At 41.6% G+C, this 24971-nt stretch overlaps 1 protein-coding gene and 1 non-coding gene across 2 annotated transcripts in view; both read left to right on the top strand.

The window, feature by feature from the left end:
- The window catches only part of LOC144033372 (transportin-2-like), a 25863-nt gene extending 1074 nt beyond the window's left edge, over positions 1–24789 (top strand). The window contains exons 2-25 of the mRNA XM_077541420.1: positions 3422–3521; positions 3808–3883; positions 6919–7068; positions 7262–7368; positions 8878–9011; positions 10590–10671; positions 10813–10935; positions 11154–11272; positions 11377–11437; positions 11572–11743; positions 14552–14704; positions 14786–15011; positions 15212–15383; positions 15490–15576; positions 17044–17151; positions 17243–17401; positions 17485–17572; positions 17649–17747; positions 19695–19790; positions 19875–19950; positions 21572–21671; positions 21778–21852; positions 22102–22238; positions 22451–24789. Coding sequence (XP_077397546.1) covers positions 3422–3521; positions 3808–3883; positions 6919–7068; positions 7262–7368; positions 8878–9011; positions 10590–10671; positions 10813–10935; positions 11154–11272; positions 11377–11437; positions 11572–11743; positions 14552–14704; positions 14786–15011; positions 15212–15383; positions 15490–15576; positions 17044–17151; positions 17243–17401; positions 17485–17572; positions 17649–17747; positions 19695–19790; positions 19875–19950; positions 21572–21671; positions 21778–21852; positions 22102–22209 — 2671 coding nt within the window. The 3' untranslated portion in view covers positions 22210–22238; positions 22451–24789. The remainder of the gene's footprint in view (positions 1–3421; positions 3522–3807; positions 3884–6918; positions 7069–7261; positions 7369–8877; positions 9012–10589; positions 10672–10812; positions 10936–11153; positions 11273–11376; positions 11438–11571; positions 11744–14551; positions 14705–14785; positions 15012–15211; positions 15384–15489; positions 15577–17043; positions 17152–17242; positions 17402–17484; positions 17573–17648; positions 17748–19694; positions 19791–19874; positions 19951–21571; positions 21672–21777; positions 21853–22101; positions 22239–22450) is intronic.
- LOC144007911 (small nucleolar RNA SNORD41) lies at positions 3270–3337 on the top strand. The gene has a single exon (XR_013280457.1). It is a non-coding gene; the product is annotated as a small nucleolar RNA SNORD41 (small nucleolar RNA).
- Positions 24790–24971: the final 182 nt, after the last annotated feature.

The following is a 24971-nucleotide window of genomic DNA, read 5'->3' as shown; positions in this document are numbered from 1 at the left end:
TTTGTCGTGACCGGCAACTCTACTACTCGAACTGTTTTTCGCGAATCGTGCGAGAATTAGAAGAAGAATAGAAGTACAAATTCTGCGCCAGTGAATGTGTACCAGCTGCGAAACGGTGGATGTTAGGGATGTAACGATATGGGCAATATTGTGATATTAAAACTGCCACAATATCGTCGTCGTCATGTTCACAATACTTAAAAGGAACACGTCTGTTAAAAAGGTCAGGTTGATTTCCATTTGTGCAGTTATAGCACCCTGGAGTGGCTAGTTTGAGTGCAATTTAATTTTCGTTAAGGGTGTTTTGGCCTTCTATGTTTAAAATCTATGCTAATTGTCAGATGAGGGGGAACCTAATTTGCTTGTGAAGCGATCAGTGTGTGCTTGCATTAGCAAATCAGTGCTTCAATATTATTAGAGATTGTAGGTGGTTTATATGCATTGCTGTTATGTACAAAAGTACGATATTGTGCTTTTTTTAGTATGTTTTTTTTTTTTTTTGCCATTCTAGTGATCTTTTTTAAATATCGTCAATTTTTTTTATTCATAATTCAAATACAAACAATTAAGGCACACGTTGTTATGCAATATACATTTTACACTTGAACAGCATCAAGAAAAAATAACTAAATAAAAAGTGAGTAATTTAATCCAAAAGAATATACAGGTTCATTAAAGAAAGTAGTCTCTGGGCATTTTGTTTGTCATGACATACAAGGATTATTATTATTTGTATATCTAGAGTTCATTATTCCAGATATTTTATGTGGGGCTTCACATTGAGGTATTTGCATCTATGAATAAAATGTTTTGCAAGAGAAATTAAATTGTTTACCAAAAAGTCCCAAGTTCTTCTCCTGTAACTGAACTCCCACTTTAACAGACATCCGGGTTAAAGGTTGCAGAGTAATGTTTGGATAATAACCACCTCTGTACAGCTAACAGAAATTCTGAAATGTGTTCACATTCAAAGAAAATATGTTGCACTGTTTTGATTCATTCTCACAAACTATACACGGGTTACTGTCCCAATTAAATCTTATATATAAAAAGTGATTAGATGGATAATGTCATTTAATATTTTAAAATTTACCTCTTTAAATTTTATGAGGAATTGGATAATAGTATTGTTCCAAGGCCCCAATGCTGCATTAAAACAGTGGCATCAGCAAGTACTAACAAGTAACATCCCAATACCATTATTTTTTACGCTAATATACGACTTTGGATGCAGCATCTTGTGTCTTGCTTGTGCACGACAATCACAGATGTGTGATGTGTTCACTGCATGCCGTGCCAAGATATCCTATTGAGTCACGACAGCTTTTTCGTGTTGAAAAACAAATGAGGTATCGGTACAGTACGGTATTGGTACCGGTACCAGGGGCCAAAATATATCAGAACAACACTATTGGATAAGATTAGCAACGTTTCTTTATTTAATTTTTTTTTTCATCTGCATCGCTGTAATTCCGGAGAACATAATTTTCTTTTAAGTAGAAACAGATAATATCGTTTAGTTAAGAGAAAGACCCTTCTAAAAAGTTTATTCGGTAATTGTCTACTGCCAAAGATGAATCCTTCGAAATAAATTTATTTGAGGTATATTACAATGCACCACCAACTCGTGTCATTGCTTTAAAGCAGGGGTGGCGAGATCCGCTCCTCGAGTTCCAAAATGTCAGTCCTGCTGGTTTTGGATATTTCCCTTCTTCAACACAGCTGATTCATGATCAACTCATCAGCAAGCTCTGCAGAAACCTGATAACGAGCCTGTTAATTGGAATCAGCTGCACTTCGAGTAGGGAAATCTGCAAAACCTGCAGGACACCGGCCCTCGAGGACCGCAGTTTGCCACCCCTGCTTTAAAGGGAGCTGGAATGGCTTTAATTTTTGTATTGAACTCTCTCAAATGATCAGTGAAAGTTGTATTTAGCACAGAAGTCGTTATGATTTGAAAAAAATGCCTTGTTCATTCCTAAGATGTGAAATTCCTTTTCCCATCCCGTTTCCTAAAAACAATGACTTGCGATTGGTCAAAATCTAGCTGTACTTGTTGGCGATAATCTGCCATCTTCACAGGCAATTTATATACATCATAATCACAGCGCAAAAAGAAGTCAATTCCACCCAGTTTGAGAAAAATGACATTTGTGCCTCCCAAATTAATTGAGCCATAATTTTAAAGCACCATTTATAATAATAAAAAAAAATCTATCGCACTTAAACCTCCCTCTTCAATACTCTTTCCCACATCAGCTCTTCAAATATACTGGCATTTCTTTTTCCAAATAAATTGGAAGTTTATAGTATTTGACTTTAGCCATCACTCTTTAAAGTGGTGAACATTGATTTTCACTCAACCGGATTGAAATAGAGACCACGATGCATTGTGAGTATGAAAAAAATACATGGCACGAGCGACAGCGCAAGCGCGAGAATCAAAAGGATGCATACACTAACTGTGGAGATAATTAATGCCTTTTAGTTATATTTACAACAGAGGAACTAAAGTACTGTTTTAAAACATTTTCAGTCACAATAAATAGTGGGAGATTTATGCGCCGGCGCATCATAACAGTTAGGGTGGTCACGTGATATGCGACAAGGATAAAGTAGTGAGCTGGCTGTCCGAATCGCTAAACAGAAAGATGGCGCTACATATTATTTAGCCACTAGGGGCTATGTAGTGAATGAGGGGTTGGGGACAAGGCGTTAGTGGTCTCCCCGAAAGATCTGGCACACGGAATTGAATATCCGCTCTGTACTCTCTTTTTTTTGGGGGGGGGGGACTTCCTTGTTGGCAGTAAAGAGTTGTTTAGTTTCTCGTGTTTGTTGAATTTGAATTGGAAACATGGTAAACAAATAAATGAACTAAAATATAGACGTACAGAGCGGTATTTGATACATATATGCTTTCAAGTGTAGGGAACAAAAGTAACTGTGATTGGCTGGCGGCCGGTCCAGGGTCCGCCTCTTGACCCAAATCGGTTGGAATGGGCTTTGGCTAACATGAACCCAATTGCGATGAAGCATATTAATGGACAGGAGCAAATAAATACATGCATTAACAAAAGTTTAATATTCACTATTTTGATTTTATACTGAAAAAAAACACATAGCATGCAAAGCGATAACTAAACATAAGTAATATTGTCATCAAGGCTTAAATAATACATTTTAAAGACTTGCTTGAAAAATTTACTTGAGTATTTGTGCTTAATTATTTCCCACCATTGTTTCCGACATGGCTTTTATGTGTTGTTTTCTGGGAGATGATGCATCATGTACAACTGACTCTCACTGATGGTCTTTGTATTCATACTGTCTGATCCCAAGACTACGTTTTCATTCTCCCCTCGACTACTTCATATTACAAGTACTTGATACCAAAGTAATTACTGGTAATGCGTGTGCACAGGATGGAGTGGCAGCCAGATGAGCAGGGACTCCAGCAGGTCCTCCAGGTGCTTAAGGACTCACAATCACCCGACACAGCAACGCAGAGAGCCGTCCAACAAGTATCCTCCTGACTTTGGAACAGAAATCTATATTTCCATATCTAGATTTAGAAGTTCTTTTAATGTTCAGAAAAGCCTTCTCTCCATTCATGTAACTACCACCAACTGAGCTGATTATTTTGTCTTTGTAAGTTGGAAGTTCTGTTGGAGAATTGTCTGCATAGGGTGATGGGAAATGTGCTGCTGAAGAATTGCCATTGTCCATATGGAGCATGTAACTTAAAATTGTTAAAATATGTTTGTGTGATGTTGCTTAGGATGAAATTATCCTTAACTGCTCATCTAGAAACTTGAACAACTGAACCAGTTCCCTGACTTCAACAACTATCTTATATTTGTCCTGACAAGACTCAAAACAGAAGGTAAGCATACCGTTCTGAGTGTTATTTCTTTTTGTATTACTGCTACAATGGTGTGTTGTGGTTTATCGGATTTCTATTTAACCTGGAAGTTAAGGTTGATGGCACCACTTGTCCACTGCAATGTATCAGATTTGCCTTTCCATGGCTTCGCTTACTATTAAGTTTTCCATTGACAAAACAAAAGTTAGTGTTTCTGGTTAGTAGGAGTGTGACAAGTTCTCGATTAATTCAAATACCTATAATAATGATAATAATAATAATAATAATAATATTAATAAAACCGCTTGGGTTTTTCTTTTTTTTCTACCTTGGGTATCCGTTTAATTGATGTGCATGGTCGGGAAGACAGTCAAGCTCGTCGTAGCAGTGCTATGCTTCATTGTAATGTGCCGCCGACATGGTGAGACTAACCTCATAATAAAATCTTCCCAAATACTGTACAATAATTCACGGACACCGTTGGCTTAGGGGTACAAGTTGTTTGTGGTAGCATGCCAGCCAGCCCCGGACTTAGCCAGCTGGAGGGGTGGGACAATTCCCGGACAGAACAGCCATTTCTCATGTAACATTAATAAATTGTCTGCGGGTGGGGTGGGGGGGGGGGGGGGGGGGGGTGCCACCTACACCCGCCGGGTTGGGTGAGGCCCCGCTGGTCGCTCCTCTTACTCACTTCACTAGTTTTGCACTATACACTTTGTAAATATACACATAGGGCACACAACACATTTCTTGGTGGGGTGGGGAAGGGTGGAAACACCGTATTCACTCTTCAACTCCCCTCCAATTTTAATGCACTTCATGTCCAAGGGGAGGGGTGAGTTGGGGCGGGGAGCCATCAGGGGGGATGGACTGCAGTGCCTGGCAGCGCTGTGGTCCCCCCATCTGTGTCCCTGCCCCACCACTTTGTCCCTCCGTTTCCTTTTTTAATGCACCACACATATACATATTCATTTTTTTGGGGGGATGCGGGTGTATCGGAGTAGGGGAAATTTTTTCCCTCTGCTCCGACTCACCTGCTCCCAATTTGGGTGGGTGGGGGGGTTGGGGGCCGGGGGGGGGTATGGGTGGGTGGGGGGTGGCGGGTTTGGGTGGGGTGCGGGGGGGTCGTGGGGGCCCGCCGGGCCTCGTTCTGCGGCCTTTGGCTCGGGGGGGTGGGCCGGGGCTGGGGCGGGGGTGTTCCGGGCGTCTGGGTCGGCTCACGGACCGGTGTCCGCTCGGGTGGCTTGGGGGGGGGGTGGCCTTGGTGCTGCCGCGGCCTGGGGATTCCGGGGGGGGGGTGCTCGCTTTGCTGGACCGCGGTTGACGGCTTCTTTCTTTGGTGGTGGTCCTTATGCATGCCAGATCCATCGCGCCAGCATCTACTGAAACTCAAACAGAATTTGCCTCTCCCTCCCACAGCCCCTTGAATCAGTGGGTGCTGGTGTCTGTGGATCTCACTTTGCTTTATCTATCCTTCCCTCCTTCCTCTCTTTAGTTTTTCCTCTGGTCACTTGAGATCTCAATTTATTGGAAGTTTGAGGTTTCTGGGGTTGGCATAAGACTCTGGTTTTGTAACCACGCAGGAGGGGTTTGGTTGGTGCTGGATTTCACTTTGATGGATTGGATGTACTGGCTTCTATGGATCTCACTCTACCTCATCGATCCTTCCCTCCTTCCTCTCTTTAGTTTTTCCTCTGGTCTCTTGAGATCTCGCTAATTTGCTGGAATTTAGAGGCTTCCGGGGTTGGCGTAAGACTTTGATTTTGTAACCATGGGGAAGGCAGGAAGTGTTTGGTCGGTGCTGGATTTCACTTTGATTTATCTTTCTATTCTCTTTATTTTTTCTGACCTTTTCTCTGGTCTCCTGACCATTTGAACCTCACGACTGGCAAGATTCTGAAGTACCTGGTTAAGGCGAAGGGTAATGGGATATTTATAAGGTTTTAGGTGAATTAATGAGTATAAATTTATACGTATTTGCACGCACGCGCACGCAAACATACACACAAAAAAAAGAAATAAATAAAGAAATAAATAAATTGTCTGCGTGTATGGAACGGCGGACTTGGCTCTTTGGCTAAATTGCTTTGTGCTTAAAAAGATTTATTATCCCCTCAGGAGGCAGTTCCGACACACAAGCGAGTGTTTTCTTAATTCCGTGACCGGACGGGGTCACATGACTACCCGGAATACGAAAGTGCTTCCATTGTGTTTTTGCAAAATGCTTCTATTTTGACACGTCTCAAAAACCACCTCATGGGAGCGTAGAAACCTTTTTTGCGGTATTTGTAAGTTTTTTGTTTTTTTTTTAATTTCATTCCTATTTCTCCACTACCAGTTTGCTTTTGCACAAGTTGCATTTTATGCTAACTTGAGGGAAATGGAAACAAAACTATTGTAGTACGAGGCAGCTCGGCTCCACTTTTACTCAGACAGTGGTTGAAGCATCGTCTGTAAGTGACTCGAGTAGGGCGAGTACTGATACCAGGCATCGGTGCTGATACCAGCCTTATTTTCAGGTATCGGTACTGGCAACAGTGGCCGATACCAGTATGTAGCTGCTGTCCTCTAGTGATCGTTGGCAATCAGCAGCAAGAAATTGGAGGAATCAAAAATTGTTATTCATGTCATGCAAATTTAAGGAAAAATACTTTATTGGGGTATATAGCGTTTTTTCTGTTTTTTTGTTTTTAATAATTTTTTGGAGGGAGGGTTACGGACTGTTTGTATCGGTGACTACTCGAGTTGAGTATCGGTAACCTTGCTCTGAAAGATGAATTCTCGCGGTATTTGTGACGTCACAAAATTTCGAGAATGAATTTTGTACTGAACCTGCTGATTTTCACCAATCCGAACCACTACAATTATTCATTGACACATTAGAACTCGAATGGGAAAATTAGTAATCCGTGTTTGTTTAAAGCAGCCAATCCGCTATTTCGAGCCTCGGCTGATTCGTGCACAGCGCTACTGTTAAATCATTTTAAAATAAACTGTCAAACTGCTTGTTTTTGTCTTATATCCCAAATCTTTGACTCTTGCTTCTTATTTTACAGACGAGCCGGCTCGCTCTCTCAGCGGTCTGATACTGAAGAACAATGTTAAGGCCCATTACCATAACTTCCCGCCAACTGTTGCAGACTTCATTAAGAAGGAATGCGTCAACAACATTGGTGACCCCTCACCCCTCATCCGTGCCACCATTGGTGAGTGTCTAGTCTATCCCCTCAAGCAATTACACTATTTGGCACCTGGTGCCTGTGGAGATGATGCATATCGTCTTCTGACTGCCTGTGAAGGTGTTTGTATTCATACTGTCTGATCCAGAAATCCTGCCAGCCCACCATAAATGCAGCAATCCGCCCACCTCTGACTGAAGTCCCATCTTTTGTCTTGTAGGCATCCTCATTACAACAATTTCCTCCAAGGGAGAGCTGCAGTCATGGCCTGAGCTCCTCCCTCAGCTGTGCACCCTGCTCGACTCAGAGGACTACAATACATGCGAGGTACATCACGCTCTTGCGAAATTAAGAAAGTATTTTATTTTAATCTGTTTGAATTAAAAATCAAATATCAATTTGTTTGATTTCTGTTTCTTTACAAAAGCAAATTTAGGCAAGTCTGAAAATGGAAATATATTGTTCCAGGGTGAACCCGTTACACTCTAATTATGCAGCTGCTCACCTTTTGATAGTGTTTAAGTAAAAAAAAACAAGGCTTTCAGAAGGCACTACATCTCTTGTATTACAATGGTCATGCAAGTAAAAAAAATAAAAAATAAAAAACATATATTGCAACCTAAAGGCCTCAGTATGCTTCTGCGACGGGCTCGCACGGGGGGGTTACGGCGTTGCTCCGCTCGTGCATTTGCCTTCCGACTTGTGCGTAATACACATCACAATACACATCGGTGTCTGCTGGAGTTTCACACCAAGTCCCGCTGTCGCTATGGCTGGGCCGCCACAGAGTGGCGATTCCTCTGCATTTTATGACGGATTCGGGAAGTTCAATTTAATTCAGAAACACGAAACAAAGCCGGGGGGAGATTAAGTTCATCACCGTGGCAATTAATTATTAGCCGTGCGCTTAGCGAACACAGTTTTTTTTTAATTTTTTTTTATTATTGTTGTTTTCCGCCTCTCGTCCCAGGCACATATCCACATGCACAGCCGTCGTCTCCGAGCAGGGAAGTCGATTTGCGCCGCCCGTTGCCTTCACGGAAACTATCTGGGCGGGGAGAGAGAGAGAGAGAGAGAGAGAGAGAGAAAAAAGAAAAAACGGCATCGAACGGACCAATCAGAAGCGAGCTACGCCCCGCCATCTACGGCGTCCAAGGATTGGCGACGTGTGCACGTCAGCCGGCCACGAGCGACGCGGCACTTAAAATTCATGAGCGCCGTAGATCATGTGATCGACGGCGCTCATCGACGCGAGAGCAAACGTGGAGGCATAAATTAGGCTTTAGGATAGTGGTAACTTTCATGCGGTGTTCATCGCTTTAGGGCTTTTGAATTTTGCAGTTCACCTGAATAATTGTCTGTCTGATACTCTGACAATATAGAATCATTTCCGAATGTTTGCAGATTGAGTATTTTTGCTGCTATATATATATATATATATATATATATATATATATATATATATATATATATATATATATATTAGGGGTGTTAAAAAAAATCGATTCGGCGATATATCGCGATACTACATCGCGCGATTCTCGAATCGATTCAATAATCGGCAGAATCGATTTTTTTTTTATTTATTTTTTATTTTTTTTAGGATTCACACCTTGAGCATGGAAGAATGTTATATGAACGGAACATTAAGCCTTAATATTTTATTTTAATGCTGTTCAAACATGAAACAGATTACAACCTCTATAAGTCTGAAAGATGTGTGTGCGTGTGTATGTATACACCATGTTACCTTCTCACGCAATCTCGTTCTCTCCTCTGTGTCCCTGTTTGTTTGCGCTTGATTTGACAGCCTCTCTGTGTGTGTCCGTGTCTCAGGGCTCGTTTGGAGCATTGCAAAAGATCTGCGAGGACTCGTCAGAGCTGCTGGACACCGACGTGTTGAACAGACCGCTCAATATCATGATACCCAAATTCCTTCAGTTCTTCAAGCACTGCAACCCCAAAATTAGGTACAGGACAGGAAGAGATTCACTCCATTGACTGATGCTTGGTTTTTGCATTCCAGAAAAGTGTTTAGTCCATTCCGCTCTGGTCTTTCTGGAAGATTAAGCTTAAATGCTGGCGTTTTCATTAAGGGTGCACCGATCGATCGGCCGACCGATCGATCGGTCGGCCGATCGATCGGCCTCAATTTTCGTAATTTTGGGCGATCGGTGATCGATCGATCCCTCAAAATAAATTCGATCTTGTCTACCGATCACATCTCTCTCGCGTAAAAGTACGAAAAAGTCAACCATTGCCCTCTTCTGCTGAGACATAAGCCCGCCCACAAGGTCACGTGTGCAAATGCGCACTTGTGTGCGCTGCAATACAAACAGCAGCAACAGTATGTCGACAGTTTGGCAGTATTTCACGATAAAAGTAAAGGAGCCCAGGATCGCAATTTGTAATTCGTGCAACGTCGAAATAAGTCGTGGTGGGACTGCACGCAAGGCATTCAATACAACAAACCTCATTCGTCATTTAAGGACCCACCACACTGCTGAGTATGCGGCGTTTGAAGTTAGCAACCAAGCTAAGGCTAACTTAGCTAAAGCTAGCGCGAGCAAGGAGCCAGACCATGGACCGCTGTTGGCGCTTATGAGCAGCGAAAGGAGCAAAGCGACCACGAGAAAAATAATGGAGTTCATGGCATTAGATGACCAGCCTTTTTCGGTCGTGGAGGACCCTTCTGGAAGCTCAATGAAAATCGTTTCCCTGAACTTGCGGCACTTGCCCGAGCCTATCTTTCTGCCCCATGCACAAGCATTGAAAGTCAGCGCCTGTTTAGCTTAGCTGGTCATGTCGTCGATGAAAAAAGAAGTCGTTTGTCTGGTGATAAAGCAGAGATGCTTTTGTTCATCAAGAAAAACCTTCCATTAATGCAGAAGTGACTGGAGTTGTGTTGTTGTGACAACTAGTTGACTTTGAAAATGTTGTGCATGCTGCACTTTTTTTTTGTTTTTTTGTAGAATGTTTTACTTTAGGAGGTTTTGATCCTATAAGTTGGTGCAAGATATTTTTGGATGGATATTTTACATCTAGATTGTGACACATCTGCATTTAGACATTTATTCGTTTTGCACTACAAGGAAAAAATACTCAGGAAGGAAGCTTTACTGATACTGCCGTGCACTTTTTTTTTTTGAAAACTCAAAACTGGTCTTTGCTATAACCTATTCCACAAGTTTTATTTTATTATTTTTTATTTCAATTATATTTGAGAGAACTACTAAATGTGTTTTAAACATGTTTTACCTTGTTTGACAGGTATTGCTCAGTGTTTTCCAATAAAAAAAAGGAACATTTAAGGTGTATGCTCTTGGTTTTGAGGGAAAAAAATAAAAAATCGGGATCGGCAAAAATCGAGATCGGCAGGTCAGACAGTTTTAAAGATCGGTGATCGGCCAAAAAAGTGTGATCGGTGCACCCCTAGTTTTCATAGCTGTATTGTAACCATTTTTAAAAGTTGCCCTCATCTTCCTTGCTCGTAGTTACTGTATGCATTTAATTGTACACACTTCATTCAGATTCTGTTGTCCCTGCAGGTCCCATGCCATAGCCTGTGTGAACCAGTTCATCATGAGCAGAGCACAGGCCCTAATGAACAACATTGACACCTTCATAGAGGTTGGTGTTTGGATGCCAAAGTAAATCAGAGCTAGTTATTTTTATTTTTCGGATGATGAGATGTTAGTTTCCCACCATCTGTCGATGGTAGCCTCCTTGTCTGCATTTCCGCCCCCTCAAATGTAATATTTTCACCTTTAGAGCCTCTTTGCGCTGGCAGCAGATGAGGACTCCGAAGTCAGAAAGAATGTTTGCCGAGCGCTGGTCATGCTTCTGGAGGTCCGCATAGATCGACTCATCCCCCACATGCACAGCATCATCCAGGTAAGCGAATCACTGCCCATTCAAAAATGAAAGGCTTGGAATTTTATACATTGATCTCAGAATTTCTCACCTGGACGTGATGACCCACCCAGCTCATTGATTTACAATGATACCCTGAAGTTCCTAAACTTCTGATCCAGATTTGCTTCAGCTCTGTACCAGAGCCTTGTTTAAGTTGTGGTGCAATAGTCCCCAACATGTTTTCTCTCCTCCTGCAGTACATGCTGCAACGCACACAGGACCCAGATGAGAATGTAGCTCTAGAAGCCTGTGAGTTTTGGTTGACTCTAGCAGAGCAGCCCATCTGCAAGGAAATGCTGTCAGGACACCTGCTGCAGTGAGTAGCTAACATCTGTAATTATACCCGGTTGTCTAAAAAGAAACGGGAGAGTTATCATCTCAAGGGATGTTTTTTCTTTTCCCCACTTCCTCCTCACATAGACTGACCCCAATCTTGGTAAATGGGATGAAGTATTCAGAGATAGATATCATATTGTTGAAGGTGAGTTGTTTTGCTGTTCTCTCAAAGTACTGGGCCATGTTTTGTAAACTAAATCAAAATAGTTTCATCAACTAATATAATTGAATGCAAAGTTGATTGGGAAGTTGTCTCAATTGCATGTATGTTTTGACCAGGGAGATGTGGAGGAAGATGAAGCTGTACCAGACAGCGATCAGGACATCAAGCCCCGTTTCCACAAGTCGCGCACTGTCACGTTGCAGCATGAAGGTTTAGAGGCAGGGGACAGTGAGGATATTGAAGATGACGACGATGATGACGACGACACACTGTCTGATTGGAACTTGCGTGAGTAGAAACTGTTGTAAGTCTCGTTTGATACAGGCAAGCAGTGTATCTTAACTTGAGTGACGGTGACAATTTAAGTTTTTGAATTTGATCAGTGTTTTATTTATATCAGTGAGGTAATGTGGTCGCAACAGATGGAATGGCAGTATAATGTATTTTGGAATTCACGCCCAACTCATTAGCTGCTTGAGTCTAAATCCAAATAAGGAAAAGTTGATAATTTCAAACAAAAACAAGATATTTTTTAGAGATGGGCCGATATTGACATATTGGTACATATCGGTATCGGCCTGATTTATTAATCTGACGGCCGATATAAGCGATCCATTTAAAACTCTGTATTTTCGCTTCGAATGCAGCCCATGGCGTCTCTGTCTGTTATGGAGTCCAACTCCAGCAACGTAACGCCCATAGCAGCATTTGATTGGTTAGCCGTGCAAAAGCCAGAACCTATCAGTAGTGTATGCCGTGTATCACAGTAGCCGGTCACATACGCACCCACGGACACAACGCGAGAGACACATGCTTCGAAGGTAAGTTAAAAGAAAAGAGACTCCGCCGAACTTTTCACCATGATAAGCTAAACACATTGAATTATGTTGTGTATTAAATGCACTATATGAATGGAACTGCATTGCCTTGCATCGAATCCCCGCTAGCTAACAGTGGTGTGTTCAGCTTAGCATGTAGGCTAACACCCAGTAGCTAATTCGCTACTTGAACTACTCGGGGAGGGAATCACACACATTTTCACTTAATTAAGTAAATAATGTTTGTTAGAAAGGTTCCAAATATTAACAGTTGTCATTCTTATATTGTCTAGTTCCATGTTAAGAGTTGAGTAACGTCATTATATTTACCTCTCGTGACGCACACATTGCATTCTGGGTCACGTCCACTACTTGTTGCATAGCAGTTATTATGCAGTTAGATGCCACAGTGACACTAAATAGCGTTTAGTTACTTTATATTGTGTTTTGTTGTCGCACTGGTTTGCCGTTGTGTGCCTTAAGCTTCGCCGTTGATTTGATTGACAGCTCGTTGTGCACCTCGTTAAAGTCCGCTCTGTAACTAATGTGTGTCTCAAACACCGTTTAACTACACGAACGTGTTCTCTTTCGTATGTTAGGCATTAGTAGAGAAGTGCACTAAAGTATAGTGTGCTTATTTGCTCGTTTTGTCTCTTTTCACGTCATGTCTGCCGTTAGTTGGGACATTATCCTCTCAATGGATGCCACTAATATCTACGGCCGTAGTCGGCTGCAATTAATGTTCAGTGATGTAATTTCGTTACGTGCATCATACTTTGAATAATGAGCTCATGTTTGGTGTGTTGTATAACTTTCTCGTGTGTTAGTAACTATTCATGTGGACAGCTAAGATAGTGCTTGTTAATGTGAATTAGCAATGTTGCAGCCCAGTTATTACTTAGACAAGTACATCTGTGCCATTAAGTGATACAGTACAGTACAGTAGTGAGAGAATAGTGTGCCCATATACACACACGTGTCTATAAGTGTAAAACACATTAAACAGCAGAAACTGGCAGCGGTCCACCGCAACAATGTCTGTTTAACCAAGTTATTCTTACTATTATTATAACCAAGTTATTTTACTCTACCTTTTTCTGCGTTGATTGGGGCATCCTAAGTGGCAGTAAACTACATGATGAAGTGTGTTGTATCATGAAGCTGTCTTTTGACAGTTCTCTTGTAGAGAGGAGTAGCATGATATTGCTGTTCTCGATTTAAGACCCTAAGCTTATCAATACTGTCTATATGGTAGCAATAACAATAATCATAATAAGGTCTACAAGAACTGTATGGTGTTCAGGGATGAATAGTTTTTCTCATGTTTTTTTTTTTTTTTTTTTTTTCTGTAGTAATAAGTAATGCCACAGCTGATGCACATTTTGAATGACAGGGTTCCTCCTATTACTTCAAAATATAAAAATATAACATTTATAGAATAAAACTACAAGTATCCCAAATGCTATAAAAGGTAATGTCACGTTGGCCCCCACATTTACCCCCCCCCCCCCACCCCCACCCCCACCCCCTCGCCACCAACGTCTTATTGCAGATGGAAGGATGTAAAATGAAAACTGCAGTGTGAGAATCCATTGTAAAGAACGGTTAGGGTTTGCATTATTCAAAAATTTGGTGCCAACATTTTAACTTTTACTGCAAATGAATATCGGCTTCAAATATCGGTTATCTGCCTCCTTGACTACCGATAATCGGTATCGGTATCGGCCCTGAAAAAAGCACATCGGTCTATCTCTAATATTTTTACAGTCAGTTTGTCTGTACAGCACAAAATGGTGGAAAGTAAATGCTTTCCGGCAGCTTTGGTTGCTTTAGAGCAGGTGTTGAGTTGTTGGACTGCCAAAAATGCCATCATCAATATGTTTGCCCCACCGTAACTCAATTTATAAATGACTGATTTTGAAAATAAGGTCACAATATCTGGACATGATGAAAATCCCAGCTCATTGACAAAATAATGATACATTTTGTTCCTATTATTTTCTGATCTAGATATTCTTGACCTGCACCCTATTAGGGCTGCTATCATGGATGATGTAGCAGCTTTTGGAAATTATAAGTGCTAAAGCCAGAGTCTGTGTTAAGCTTGCTTGACTGACATATCCTAACCTATATTTATTAATATTAAAGATAGAGGTCAAATTCAGACTTTTTTGCTTTTTTTTTTATACTGTAACTGGTTAATACAATGTTCTCTCAGTGCTGCTTCCAATTAGCTGAGAAAACTAATTGCACTTGTGGAATTGATTTTGATGCACAGGAAAGTGTTCAGCAGCAGCACTGGATGTGCTTGCGAACGTGTTTCGAGATGACCTACTGCCTCATCTGCTGCCGCTCCTGAAAGGCCTCCTCTTCCATCCTGACTGGGTCGTCAAGGAATCTGGCATCCTTGTATTAGGCGCGATTGCTGAGGGTAAGAGCTGATGATCTTTGCTTGTCAATGATCTTCAAAGCAAAACCTATTTGACACGAAAATATTGCGTGTGTGCCGCAGGCTGCATGCAGGGCATGGTTCCCTACCTGCCAGAGCTCATCCCTCACCTTATCCAGTGTCTAAGTGACAAGAAGGCCCTAGTGCGCTCCATTGCCTGCTGGACCCTTAGTCGTTATGCACATTGGGTAGTCTCCCAGCCCCCTGACTCCTACCTCAAGCCCCTCATGACAGAGCTTCTTAAGTGCATCCTCGACACCAACAAGCGAGTTCAAGAAGCTGCCTGCAGGTGAGCATCTCTACCTTCTCTTCTTGAAGTGGAAATGATGACACTCCCAGCTCATTGAATAACAATGATACATGTTGTTCCCATATTTTGTTCTGATCCACATCATTTTTATCAAATCATTCGTTGACTGGTAGTCGTTTCTGTGCCATAGATTAGATTAGTCATGTTGTTGTTGTCCTCCATCTTTGTTTTCGCCATAGCGCGTTTGCCACCTTAGAAGAGGAGGCGTGCACAGAACTTGTACCATATTTAAGTTTCATCTTGGACACGCTGGTCTTTGCTTTTGGAAAGTACCAGCACAAGAATCTCCTCATCCTCTATGATGCCATTGGAACGCTTGCAGACTCAGTGGGCCACCATCTTAATCAGCCCGTAAGAACTTGTCACCAGTCTTTTGTCCTCTCGCAAGATTTTTTTTTTCTCCCTTACCTGTATAATCACACGGTCATTTTCATTTCAATGTTTGTTTTTTTCTCAGGAGTACATTCAAAAGCTGATGCCCCCTCTTATTGCAAAGTGGAATGAGCTCAAGGATGAGGACAAAGATCTTTTTCCTCTTTTAGAGGTAAATATTAATAGATCCAATTTAATTTTGCACATTTTCCAATAGATTTTTATGACGTAGGGGTGGGTGATATGGGCTAAAAAAAAAAAAAAATCTCAATATTTTGACAATATTTTACAAAAAAAAAATCTTGTAATTCTGCATTCGCTTAATAGAATTGTAAACAGCGTTTTTGAACAATAGTTTGTTTATATTTTAATTTGCTTAATATATCTTCTACAAAAGATTTTACAACCATATTCTACAGCAACATTTAACATTTAAGCTGTTATAGTGCTTCATCTTCACCCATTCACATCATCATATTGTAATCTGAAGTAAATACTGGTGCACCACTGCCAAATACTACAAGAATCATAACAAAAGCGGTTTACTACCGTAGTCAGAATGGGGGGAAATAATTCTTTTTTATATATGGTGATGGAACGAATATACTGTGAGAGAGAGCCAGAATCCTGCATATATTATAATGACAACAAATGTAGCCACGATCTTTTGACACGCAATATCCAAAGCTGTCCTGCACATAATACATGTCCGTCCATCCATCCATCCATCCATTTTCCTGACCGCTTATTCCTCACAAGGGTCGTGGGGGGTGCTGGGGCCTATCTCAGCCGGCTTTGGGCAGTAGGCGGGGGACACCCGGTTGCCAGTCCAATCGCAGGGCCATAATACACGTGATAGCCCCAAATGTAGCTATGATGCTGAGTAAAAGCGTGTAAAAACTGAATATTAAGCCAATATGGAACATTCGGTCAACTTTTACCCGCTTGCATAACGGCGGCGTTCGTGGGGCATCGCCAATGTCAATTGCTTTGTCAATCAGGACAGTGTGTTTGTTAGCTCAATGCAGTGAGGGTTTTCTGACTGTGTTCGGCAGCTGTACTTATATTTTCTTGAGCAGTAGTCGTACTTGGAGTCGCAAAGTCACGTAATCCTCCATATGGTCCGTTAGGGCTGGGTATCTTTGTGACCTGGCGATACGATATGTACACACGTTACGATGTTATTTTGGTCTTGTCAACCCCAAATAATTTCCAGGTCAGGGACGTGGACTTAAGTCTTGCTAGGTTTCTGTTATATTAATCACTAAAACGAGACTTTCATTCCATGTTCTCACTCACTGAATCCTGCCCGCTGATTTGTAGAAGGAAAACGTATCACTTCCTCTTCTTCCGTCTATGCACGCTGATTCACCAAAATGAGATTTTTCTCCTACTAAACAGCCAATCAATTGAGCCGTTTTTTCTCTCCCATTTAGAGATAGTATTAAAACTCTAATGTATAACTGGACATTGTGAAAGCCAAGTTGACAATATTGACAACACTAATTATTGCCCACCGCTATTATGATGTATCTAAAAAGAGCAACTAGTGCACAATGTCTCCTGTAAAAATGTTTCTCTCCACCATCGGGATTTAACACATCTCATCTACATGTCCTTTCCATGCTTTTTCTCCCAGTGTTTGTCTTCAGTCGCCACAGCACTGCAGAGTGGGTTCCTGCCCTACTGTGAACCTGTCTACCAGCGCTGTGTCACACTTGTACAGAAGACCTTAGCTCAGGCTATGGTGAGAAGGCTTTTATTATTATTTTTTTATTTATTTATTTTTTGAGTACTTGTTTAGCTTCGACAAATATATTGAGTTGCGACCTTTGCAGATGTACAACCAGCACCCAGACCAGTACGAGGCTCCTGACAAAGATTTCATGATTGTGGCCCTGGATCTGCTCAGTGGCCTGGCTGAGGGTTTGGGAAGTCACGTAGAGCGACTTGTTGCTCAGTCCAATATCATGACGTTGCTTTTCCAGTGCATGCAGGTATGAGCGAGGATTTATTTGTATTTTTTTTTGTGTCATGGATGATCATACCTTCAGAAGAGCTATAATAAGATGTGTTGCAGGATACTATGCCTGAAGTGAGGCAAAGCTCTTTTGCTCTGTTGGGAGATTTAACAAAGGTCTGCTTCCTGCATGTTAAGCCGTGCATTGGTGAGTGTTTTTCAGAACTCATAACACTACTGTAGTATGTAGTATATGTGTGTGTTATTTTGTTTCTTGTCATCAGCTGAGTTTATGCCCATCCTCGGCCTCAATCTGAACCCGGAGTTTATTTCGGTGTGTAACAACGCTACATGGGCCATTGGGGAAATTGCCATGCAAATGGGTGAGTCGAAGAAATGACAACCACTACATTTGTTTGTCTCGCTCTCGCTCTTTTTTTACGACTGTTTTTGCTGAAAAGGTCTCAATATCTGAATATGATGAAAATCCCAGCTCATTGACAAAATGATGATACATTTTGTTCCCATACTTTCTGATCCAGATATTCTTGACCTATAATGCAATTATGGCTATCAGCTCTCATTTGGTAACTTTTGGTAGTCTGTAAGCACTACAACTAAAACTGATGCAGCAGATTTGTACATATGCGCATCCCATACCCTTTTTGCCAATATTTCTCATCGTTTATGCCTTGATTGGGCTGTCCTCTGCTGCACTTCTCTGGTTGTACAATTAGGTATGAATTAGGGCTGGGCGATATATCGATATAAAAATTATATCGATATATTTTTAAACGGGATATGGAATTAGGCCATTTCGTCTATATCGATATAGTTAAACTTGCGCTGTGTGCTCCGCTTCTGCTCTACTCATTGCCCCGTGCGGCCCCAGCCCCTCCTCTTTCGTGCACAGGAGGTGGGAGGGGGAGGGGGGACACTTCACACTTGTGAAGTGCTCTCTCTCTTCACTCAATCATGCAAATTGCGGTTAAAAAAGAAGAGGGAGGGGCGACACTTCGCACTCTACAGCACAACACACCCACCCTCCAACTGCGGTGAAACTTACTTGGAGTCCGTTCTTGTCAATCAAGCTGTGGCCACTTGCAACGTGGCTCCAAATGTGCTATTAACTTGCAAAAACGTAAGTCAGCTACAGAAAACGGCTGCTTGTCTAGCGCTATAAATGCCATCACTTTGGCGTTCATGGCTTTAGCCTTGGTGCTGCCTTGCTGTTTTTTTAGCGTAGCGCCGTTAGCTGCTGCCGCAGCTGTTCCCTCGTTCATGTTCGTTCAAAACGGCTCTGCCATAATGATGGATTTTCAGGTGAGCAAAAGCCTTCTTTCCCCCCTATTAGAATCCTTGCCGGAAATGTTTGGATCTTCCGCCATGGAGAAGAAAAAACACCACACTGGTGAGGAGGACATGTTGATTGCTATGTGGTAGTCTACTACAGTAGTGTGGGGCGGCCGGCCTTATTTTATTTATTTATTTATTTTGAATGGCCGGTCTACAAGAACGAGAGGCGTGATAGATGATGTAATCAGCGCGACGTGGTCTATACATGACGTAAGCAGCACGACTTGGTCTATTGTAGGCTGCTCGTGTTGCAAACAGTGTACAGACATTACGTAATAAATATATGGGACCTTTTTATCGGCTAAAATATACATCTCTAAATAAAACTATTCGTGACATGTTATATTAGGCTTCGACTCAGAATTTTCTTGCGGAGGAAAAAAAAAATATATATCGGGATATATATCGTATATCGATATTAAGCCAAAATATATTGGGATATGCGTTTTGGTCCATATCGCCCAGCCCTAGTATGATTCATAAAAACTTCTTGAGCACAAAGCTATAGGTAAGTTCAAGCGGAAGTCAAGTCCAAAATGTTCTTTGCAATATCTGCTGTGCAGTACCACTAGTCTAAACATGGCATTCTGATTAATATTGCGCTTATGGAATATAAATTAAGCAGCGAAATTCGCCCGTGTGTATGCATCTCATGGGTAGCCATTTTGCCACTTGCTGTCGACTGAGAATGACATCGGCATCTTAAGGGCTCATGTAACAACCAGTCATGGCTCACCTGTTTTCTGGCTCTGGACATGTGACATTTGCAGACTGAGCCCTCGGACTGTGATGTCATTTTAGTCGACTGAGATTGATTAAAGTGGGTGGATTTTGCCACTTAACTCATATTCTACAAATGCGATATTAATCAGAATACCGTATTTAGACTAGTGGGACCGTATAGAGCTTATTGTAAGGAAAATTTGGTTTGGCTTCCCCTTTGAGTTGCTGATGAGTTTTTGTTGTTTATGTAGGTGCAGAAATGCAGCTTTATGTTGGAGTGGTTTTGCCACATCTGGTGGAGATCATCAATAGACCCAACACACCAAAGACCCTGCTGGAAAACACAGGTATGTATGTACATAAATTGTCATGTACCTCATGCATTCCCCCCAAACAGTGATGTTCTGAATACTTTTGTCCTTCATGTGCAGCCATTACAATAGGCAGACTGGGTTATGTCTGTCCTCAGGAAGTGGCACCTCAGCTCCAACATTTCATTAGGCCATGGTGAGTCACAATCATTTCTATCTCTGCACTTTGATATTTAATTTCTTTTTGGTATATACTGCACGGTTCACTTTTAAAGGTGGACTTTGGTGGTGGCTGTGCAACACACCTCCAAATTCAAACAACCAATCAGACCAAACAAACAGGAGTCATTTAAAAAAAATAAATAAATAAATATTACTCTGTCCGCCTTCTTTTCACTGAAGTTTGCAACACACTCTGCACGGCGGCATAATAGGGCCGTGTGAAACATGGCCGCCGCCGCCGCAAACATGGTTCCGGGCGGAGCGTCGACTTAAATTTTTCCAGTCGACCTATTTTTAAAGTCAACCTTGGTCGACTTTTTTTCCCCAGCCCTACTTGAAATATAAAGAAACCCCAAAGACAAATGTTTTCCAGACTGTTTCATACATCTCAGCTAACGACTGAAAATTCCACAACACAACCTATGGGGTATATGCCACGGAAGAGGCAGGACTGTTTTTGCACATCGGTTTGTTTCCGGTTCGGTTTGCGACGTGTGGGCTGCGTCAAAAATACTTGTGCTTCCGACTTTGTGCCCCTCGGTTGCGCGTTCGCAACCCAGATCGGAAACGAACTGTTGTGCAAAATCACGTCCCGCCTCTTCCGTGACATATACCCCATAGTAGTCCAGAACATTTGAGTAACAATGATTTTGAAGACCCTGCCAGACTGAGGCCCCGTTCCCATGAAAGCCCGTTTTCAACGTATCCGCATAAGTTTCTTACCGTTTGGGCAATTCGTCCACACAGTGGCTCTGTTTCCGAGCTTGAAATCGATCACTTTTGTAACCGGGCTCCAGAGTGGAAAGATTTCAAAACGCACCCTATACATTCCAATGTGGACACCATTGCAGCATAGCTACTACTCCGGTGACGACGTATATTCTCCCGCGATTGCGCACGAACCGCCAGCCTATCAACAAAGCCGGGTAGCCGTGTCTTCGCCGTTTTGTGCAACCTCCTTAGCTTGTCTATGCTTTTACAGCAAAATGTTTTGCGTGATGTTGTACTTGAGTCACCCAGCATTGTCACTTCTGTGTTGTTCGTCTCACTGATCTGTATATATTACTGGATAGCCAATAGCCCATACACGCCTGTGCAAGCCGTTGAAGCCACAGGGCAGCCATCTTACTCCTACCATCTCGCGAGCGAGACTACTGTTTAAACTACTTTTAAGACCTCTTTTCTTTTATCGCTCAGTTGCTAGACCCCTTGTTCAAAGCGCTACATAAAGATGACTTGACATGACTACTAAGTACTGTCTCAAATGTTATCTAATTTTGATACTAAATGTATAGAAACATTTCTTGGGAGGAGTAATATGGCGGCCTCGCGGCTTCAAAAGTCTTGGCCTAGCAGCTATTCATATCAGTGGTTCATCTTCTTCACTGATTATTCTTCTACTTTCCGTTAACTCCCTATGGCAGTGCTACAGCGTCACTCCAGACTTGGCATATCTATTACAGCCGTTAAACGTCCTAGGCGTCTTCTTGTGTTGAGACGGTTCCGTCTGTCCAAGATTTGTTTGAGGAACGAAGACGCTTTGCTTTGCTTCCATGTAAACAAGGCCTGACTCAATGTGAATGTTGTCTTGTCAGGTGCACATCCCTAAGGAATATCAGGGATAACGAGGAGAAAGATTCAGCCTTCCGTGGAATCTGTGTGATGATTGGGGTGAATCCAGCTGGTGTTGTGCAGGTGAGCTGATTTGATCCCTGAACAGTTTACTATAAAGTCTGAAATGCATATGGATATATGACAGTGTCCTTTAAACTTAGAAACTAATAAACTTCTTTCTGTTCAGGACTTCATTTTCTTTTGTGATGCCGTGGCCTCCTGGGTCAACCCTAAGGATGACCTGAGGGACATGTTTTATAAGGTGGGTTCCATCGATTGTTTCAACATTTCCGAGCGTCTCTGGTTGGCTTGTCACACACTGTGATGACTACTTTTAAGACATTCGAAATCTGACACACTCTGCGGAGGACTTTTGAATCTGAGAAGTGTGGTCGAGCTGGCCAAAATATGTTTTTCAGGAAATCTCACCATTTTTGTTTGTCATAGACACTGGGTACAAACCTGTGTGGGTAGAAATATACTGACCATACAGCAACTTTATTTATTCTAGATCCTGCATGGCTTTAAGGACCAGGTCGGCCAAGAGAATTGGCAGCAGTTTTCAGAGCAGTTCCCTCCATTGCTGAAGGAACGTCTGTCAGCATGCTACGGCGTCTAACAAGTCCACACTGGATGTTGACCTGTTTGGTATGTTTGCCAGTTTTTCTCTTTCGCTCATAAGTTTAAACTCTGCCTTTCGGGAGAAGACAAACCAACTCATTGAAAAAGCCATGAGAACATTCTGTTCCATGATTCCTGATCCAGAATTTTATGACATCATGCTGTACGTGTATGTTACCAATACTGTTTCAGCAACTGTTTCAAATTGTGGTTTTTTTTCTTCCCTTCTGTTTTTCCAGGTTAACATGGGAGGGGTTACCAGGGGACTCATTGCACTGCCCAGTATAACGAGGAATGATCTGGAGGGACGTGACGAGCCTTCATGTGGCAGAGGGTCCTGGTCCCTGTGCCCTGTGTCTCTGTGAGGGAGGGTGGGAGGAGGGTGGTGGGTGAGGGAGGGTAAACTTGGGGATATGTGTATACCTCTTGGATTTCACGCCTCGCAAAATCCAACTTGCTCAAAAGTGACTTTCACCAATAGCACCACAGGGATTCAAGTTGGTTGGTGGCCAAACGGGGGCTAGCTTTGTCCGCCCCCTCCTCATTTGGATTAATTCAGAATAGTGTTTCGGGGAGAGCGTTGTCTTATAGGTACATTCAAATGAATCATCTGAACCAGCACAGGATGCCGTAGTCCCAAATCTCCCAATGCACAGCACAGTGTATTGACGCGCATACATCAGTGTGTTAAAACGGGCTTGTATGACTTTACTTTTACAAGACACCTCGAGGTTTTGCCAGAGGCTAAACAAAACATGCTTTTATTTTGTAATAATGCAGGAAATGTGCATAAATATTTGCACCTTTTTACAGAAAATAATGAAGAAACCCTTTGGTGTGCATATACTAGGGTCTCTTCCACTTGTCATCTGTACATTTATGCTGAGTTATGATCTGTTTGCCTCTAAAGTGTTGCATGTTGAATGAAATATGAGTTATATAGTCATAATAGGGAGGCTGCCGTAATGTGTAGCAATCAAAATACTTCATCTCCTCCCACACACACACACACACACACACACACACACACACATACATTAGTCGGCATCTTTGTTTAAAGGAGTTGACATAAATATACCAACTATAGGTAGATTAATACTTATTAAAAGAAGAGCTGATATACTGTAGGCAGGTTAAGGATTCTTCTGTTGCTTAATTTCTCGAACTTTCAAAACAGGCGTAATGAGAGCGATAAGCCGTCAACAATAACTAGGTTCTTACAGATATAAATGCACTTTTCTTTTGTAAGAATTAGAATTTAAATTTATTGACCTTGAGGTGTTATTTCTGATATGGGATTTTAGGACTACCTATGGATTGCTAAAGTAATGAATCGCGATAAAAGGATAGGTAATAATACTTGAGGCCTCTTAACAGTACCGATAATTATTTAGCTAATTCTAAAAATAAAGATTGAAGAGGTGGGACTATTTCAGTATGTTACGTCCCAGTGCAGCTTTAGCTACCCCCCCCAACCACCTTTCCCCTTCATCCAATCATTTGAAGCAAATGGCTGTCATTACAATGATGTTATACACCTTGCATGCTTTCCAATGAGTGTTACTCCTTTTTAGACATTTTATAATGCGTCCCTTTTTAAAGAGAATCTCGCTTAAAAGCTTTGTTGATGGCAATATTACTTCGTAAGAAATTGACGGCTGACATGTTACGCCACCTGTTGACACTGTGTACGTTATACCTGGAATACACTGATCCCAATTGTTCTACCCGACACTGGATAGCTGGATAGAGCAATCATTGTCCATAGTGGATGATTGTATTGGAAGTGTGTATGGCTTTCAGCCTATGGGTGTTTCGCTAAAAAGAGGTGTGTGTGTGTGTCTTTAGTATACAAGTATTGCTTACATGTTGTTTTGCACCAGCCCTACCCTAAGGTTATGTGCCGGGCATAGTCTGGGAGGGAAAAATTTGTGTGGCCACTGCCAATAACATTTGCCTGCCAGTTGACATCAGACGAAGCTTAAAATGATGACTATGGTAAAGTTAAATGTAACTCCAGCACATTGTGACCCTGAGTTTTAGCTAGCTTTAATTTAGCGTTTTACAACAATTAAACATTTTTGGTATTAATTTTTGTAGCACAATTGCATTGGCTCATTCAAAGCTGCTAAAACATTCACGAATGCTCACTAATGAAATACTTTTTTGGTAGGCAAGAATTGAGGCAGGAGTTGGTCTTTGCATATTGTGATACGTGAAGGTTTTTCTTTTATTTTTATGCTAGTGGTATTTTAATTTATTTTATGTTTTTTGTGCAATATGCACAAATTTTTTTTGGACTTCAAAAGTTTTTTTCTTTTTATTCTTTTCATTTAAAGAAATACTCATTTTTATAGTGCACCATTTAATTACATCAAATTTGATGTTGTGGTTGACTGATGGAGTCTGGGCTTGGCGCATACCTTAGGGAAGACAACTGAATCATAAATGGTTAAATAAGATATCAAGGCTGGCGAGTTTCACCTCCCTTTTCGTTTAACTGTGGTGCAGGTGGGATGTTTGCTGATGTACTCCTTTTTAAATTTTGTCAAAGGGGTAAAATAAATGTTTTCTATTACACTGTGTTCTAACTTATTATGCACGTTTGATTGTTCTCCGCCCCCGTCTAAATAGATCACTAATATCAGGTTCAGATGAATTTGATCAATTCTCAAATGAGCCAAAGTAAAGGAAAACTGGGTGTAGTTTGGAATACTATTGTTCAGTAATGTAATTTTGCAATAATAAAAAAAAAAACTT

Source organism: Festucalex cinctus, chromosome 1 (genome assembly GCF_051991245.1).
Source record: "Festucalex cinctus isolate MCC-2025b chromosome 1, RoL_Fcin_1.0, whole genome shotgun sequence".
NCBI classification, from domain to species: domain Eukaryota; kingdom Metazoa; phylum Chordata; class Actinopteri; order Syngnathiformes; family Syngnathidae; genus Festucalex; species Festucalex cinctus.
The sequence above is the reverse complement of the archived record's forward strand: the minus strand, read 5'-3'. Positions and strand labels throughout refer to the sequence as shown.